The sequence below is a fragment of the Arachis ipaensis genome, chromosome B1 (assembly GCF_059453495.1).
Source record: "Arachis ipaensis isolate K30076 ecotype BB chromosome B1, ASM5945349v1, whole genome shotgun sequence".
NCBI lineage: Eukaryota > Viridiplantae > Streptophyta > Magnoliopsida > Fabales > Fabaceae > Arachis > Arachis ipaensis.
Window position 1 is genome coordinate 5,278,260 of NC_142436.1, and position 4,583 is coordinate 5,282,842.

A 4,583-nucleotide genomic window follows, 5' to 3' on the forward strand; every position below is an offset into this window, starting at 1 on the left:
TTTCCCTTCCCCACACTTCAAATTCTTTAGAAGTTCTTATGAAGTAGATTATCCCACAAAAAAAGTGGTTCTTGGCATCAATGCATAATTTAGTTTTTCAAAATCATACTGCCAAAGGCTTGCCCTCTTTAGTTACACGTCTTCAAACACTAGTTTCAGTTTTTTGAACTTGTGAGCAGCTCTTTGATACATTAACTTAACAATTAATTGAGTTGGAAATTACATACTAGCCGTCGTAACAGTGCTTAAGAAGTCAATTCACACACTATTCCCTATCCAAAATATCAATTCCAGTTGCAAAAATATCAAATCCAAAGTATTGTAGAAAGGATAAGGAGCTGCATTGAATATTTCTTTGCTAGAATGTTCAATAATTTATATGCACATATTTAATAACAGGCATTAGAAGATTGGCAAATGCCAAAATTATGTCATACAATCATTCAAACCATAGAGTGCATTAAGACTTGTCTCAAAGAAGTCTAACAAGAGGGAGACAAAGGTAGATTACATAGATTATTTACCATCTGATAATTATCTCAGAGAAGGTTCACGTAGATGATTCAACAGCAAAGATTATCAATCTGAACGGATTCCACCCATGAAAGTCCTTGGATCAGGACAATTTCCACTGAACTGAGCTTGCGAAAAATCAAAACCTGGGTTCTGCAAAAGGCACGACAATAATCATGAGGGTCTGAGGTAGCAATCATCCCACTAAATCCTAAATAATGTTATGGACATACCGGGTTAATGATTATCATAAATTTATAAGCTGTCTAACACAATTTCATTATCCATTTCCTTTTATCTTGGGTATGAATTTGGCCATAGATGGACAAACTCATAAAACATATTGTAATTCAATATATAATAGACCTTTTACTTTCATTTTGAAATCAATCCAACAGGCAGAACAATATGTATCCTTTTAATAATATCAACCCAAAGTTCAAGATACCAAGAACCTCGGAAATCATATCAATAATGCACAACAAAATCTTAATTAGTTCATGTTTGAATTATCAGCCAAATTCAGAATATGTATCCTTCAAAAAGTCTCATTATATCGCATTGCAAGTTCATTAACAGCTCAATGCAAGATAACCTTTAAAGGTTTTAGTTTGTGAGAACAAGATAAATCAGATTGCTACCTCAACTTGCCATATAGCACCAGTGTGGAAAATGATCAAATACATCTCAAAAAGTAGAAAAGTCTTAAGAGGTAAGAAATTTCTATCATATTGTCAACTGTGTCTACCAAGTTCTTGCTCTTAAAGGCACAACTCTGTCACATCTTATTCTACAACTCGCTAAAAGAAAGTTTGAAAGTCATCAGGTAGGTAACCAACCAAATTCCAGCACATGAAAAAGAAGGAAGCTAACCTCTTCTTGAAATCTCTGCAGCATGAGACGCTTCTGTTCAAGATCGGTGGCGTAAGGGTCCAACTGACCCTGGCCAAGAATGGGGGAAGCCCATGTCTGCCCTTTATCTCTCTTCTGAAGTGTTATGTGCATTATGCCATCCTCTACACATCGAATTCCAAAAAGCATCATCAAAGAATAAACATCTCAGTTTCTTATATATGCAATTTCATTTACTCAATTCTAAGCCCAAGTTAACATTGTTGGGAAAAGTAGGAAAAGCTAACCAATTTTTGAACCCTCCAAAACAGGATTAAGAAAATCAATAAAGGAAATCAATAAATCAATTTTAACCAAAAAAAGAAAGCAGTAATAACAACAGTAGAAGAAAGTTTAAACCTTTACCTAGTGTCCAAAATGAAGAATCTGTCTTCACCGGGCAGGTAAGATCGTGCTACAAAATGATCAATGGCAAAGATAAAAAATAGTGTGTGATGAATATAGAATAATAAAAGGATGAAAAAAGGGTGGGGAACTTTTGGATTACATTGAGATATGGTGGATTGCCTTTGATGCCAACTTCAACATGCTTGGATTGAATCTTGCAGTAGAATTGCTTAGAATGAACATTGGGAGGTAAATTGATGTAAATATTAACCTCTTCTAGCGTTTGATCCCACTCAAACACCTTTTGACCTAAATTGAAAAATGAGTTCGATTCATGCTAATTTAAAGAATACACAAGAAACAAATTGGTAAAAAGGGAGATGAAAGTTACCATCGTGAACGAAGTTGTGACGCTTCTCGGGGGCTAATTTCTCCGCCATCTTTTCCAAGGGTTCCAAGCACGCACCTTACTTCTTTTTGTTTGATCTGTGTGACAAAATCCCAACTCAAATTTCAGTGCAACTGAAAAAAATAAAACCAATTTTGTAACAAAGAGCAAACAAAATGTGTGTTTGGTTCTGCTTTTCCCGAAAGAAAAACAAGCCTCACATATTTAAACAGAGTAGCTTCTGATTAAAATCTATTTTCATTTCTTTTTCAACTATATATAAAGATAAAAGTAGTAAAAGCACTTTCCTGATACTCCAATCACACATTAAGAAGTCCGATTAATTAGTAATCACCATTCACCAACCAGCAACATATCAACAAACAATAAGGTAGCAACTCCAAAATCCGAATTTGCACAACATATACATAAACAATTTAACATGGCATATCAACATTTTTTACCCATATACAACCAATTAAACCACTCAGTCAAAAGTCAAAACAACCAAAGAAATCACAATAATAATGAAGTATGAACATAATAGCAAATGAAATGAGCTCGAAAAGTGCCTTCTGCATAACCTCAACCATGAAAGAAAAGATGAACATGGATTATCTATCTAACCCAGCAGCAACACAAAACAAAATAGAAATGAGATGCAAGGAAAAGAAGCATAACCAAAATTCAAGAAGTAAGTGATAATCAAGTAAGTGTTCAGGTCACAATTGGACGATTGGGAATTAGGAATTTTACGAACCGAACCCTAATTTGATAGAGAAATTCAGAATTTTCTAGTAAAAAGAAGAAGAGGGATTTGGAAACTGAACAGAATGGCAATGCAGCATCATACTCTTACGCGAATTCTGGCGAATATCGGCATTGAATTGGAATCCCTCCCAACCAAGTATTGGATGATTTGATTTGACGCAAGGTTTTGAAACTCGGGCCGGTCATAAAACCCGGACCGGCCATCGAACTATTTTGTCTTACCATTAATTCCGAGGTTCAATCGACTCAATCAGAATTCAACCGGTTCAACTCTCACGTATCTCGTGTAAATAAAAAGCAAGCCATAAGATTGAATAATTTGATCATAATTTAGAACAGCAACAAGTCAAAAACACAGCAACAGCAAGGCAGAAAAATACAAACACCAACATGAATAACTCAAAAACAGAGAATGCAGCAGATTAAGGAAGCCAAAAACCAAAAAGAAATGGTTACTTGGGAAGTTTGGATACGAACCAGAAACCGAAGAGAGGCAGGGAGGCGACGACGTGAGGAGGCCAAGACGGGAAGCAGGATAGAGGGCGGAAGGGACGGCGGCGGCAGCGTCGGCGTCGGATCAGACCGCAGGGAGCGCGAGAGGGCAGAGACAGAGATGTGAGGGGAGAAGAGGAGAAAGGGTTTACGGTTGGTGCGGCTGGGTAAACGATGCTTTTTGTACCCAACGACATCGTTTTGGGGTCCAACCGGTTTTCCATTTTGAAAAGCTTTCAAACACCGCCGGTTCTCGGGATCGGCTGGTTCTCCGGTCTCCAAATTTTTGCAACGGTTCTTTAACAAAGTCAGCAAGTCAGGGGTTAAGCAAATGGTCGAACCAGAGGGAGATCGGTTCAAGTTTTCCAGTTGGTCCAGTCCGGTAAACATTAATCTGAGCTTTTTTTTCTATTAGATACATCGAACAACCTCCAATCCTATCCTAGTTATCACAAATTCGTCCACACTATGTACTCACATATATTTATGGGTTTTATCCACTTCCTTGGCTATTGCTAAGATTTGAATTTGAGTGTAATATATTAAAAAATATCATATATTATCACTCAACTAAATTTTTGTTTTTTTTCTTTTGTTTTCAAATAAATTGGATAATCTCCAATCTTAAATGTTATATTATAAATTTCCACACACTATACACTTACATATCTAATATTTTAAAAAAATTTGATTCACTATTTGACCTTGCCAAAGTTTAATATACTATCTCAATTAGACCTCTCCTCCCACTCAATCAAAGTCTTAGTTTAGTTGCTAATTTGAGTTGACCTCAGATGGCAGAACGTGAAGTGAGTAGTGACGCCCCAAATGCATCAATGCAGTTGTGGTTTTTTTTTTTGGACTGGCAATAATGTTTGTGTGCTGTTTTTGGACAAACTGGAACATTTTTTTGCTTTCACTTTTTGTCATTCTGAAATTTGCATGTGAGCATGGAGAAGAACAGGAACAGAGAAGCCAAGAAGGAATTGAGAATTGAACTTGTATAATGATGAAACTCAAAGAATACAATGCTATAATTTGCTATTTATACAAACCCTACTTCTAACAGAATTGTATAGCTACCCTAACAAACTATATTGCTCATCATGTATAATCAAACTCACTACTAACAAACTATACAGCTCAGCATGTGTAATCAAACTCACTACTAACAGCTTTC

At 36.1% G+C, this 4,583-nt stretch overlaps 1 protein-coding gene across 6 annotated transcripts; it reads right to left on the reverse strand.

Moving 5' to 3' along the window:
* Nucleotides 1–319: 319 nt before the first annotated feature.
* LOC107607131 (HSP20-like chaperones superfamily protein) lies at nucleotides 320–3,066 on the reverse strand. Of its 6 annotated transcripts, none has more exons than XM_016309327.3 (6): nucleotides 3,000–3,066; nucleotides 2,144–2,238; nucleotides 1,913–2,061; nucleotides 1,771–1,819; nucleotides 1,387–1,529; nucleotides 320–666 (listed from the first exon to the last, which is right to left on the reverse strand). In XM_016309327.3, the coding sequence occupies exons 2-6, from the start codon at nucleotides 2,190–2,192 to the stop codon at nucleotides 580–582; spliced, it is 477 nt and encodes a 158-aa protein (XP_016164813.1). In that variant the 5' UTR covers nucleotides 2,193–2,238; nucleotides 3,000–3,066; the 3' UTR covers nucleotides 320–579. The 6 variants fall into 6 exon arrangements, with proteins under 6 accessions (XP_016164813.1, XP_016164720.1, XP_016164671.1 ...); XM_016309234.3 differs by having other exon boundaries at nucleotides 2,994–3,045; XM_016309185.3 differs by having other exon boundaries at nucleotides 2,901–3,028.
* Between the last annotated feature and the right edge of the window lie 1,517 nt (nucleotides 3,067–4,583).

Excerpts from the sequence above, each read along its gene's own strand:
- LOC107607131 (XM_016309327.3), bottom strand. The coding sequence starts at position 2,192 with ATGGCGGAGAAATTAGCCCCCGAGAAGCGTCACAACTTCGTTCACGAT. Across the intron at positions 1,820-1,912 it reads GCAATCCACCATATCTCAAT|CACGATCTTACCTGCCCGGT; the intron begins GTAATCCAAAAG and ends ATCATTTTGTAG. Across the intron at positions 667-1,386 it reads TGCAGAGATTTCAAGAAGAG|AACCCAGGTTTTGATTTTTC; the intron begins GTTAGCTTCCTT and ends TGCCTTTTGCAG.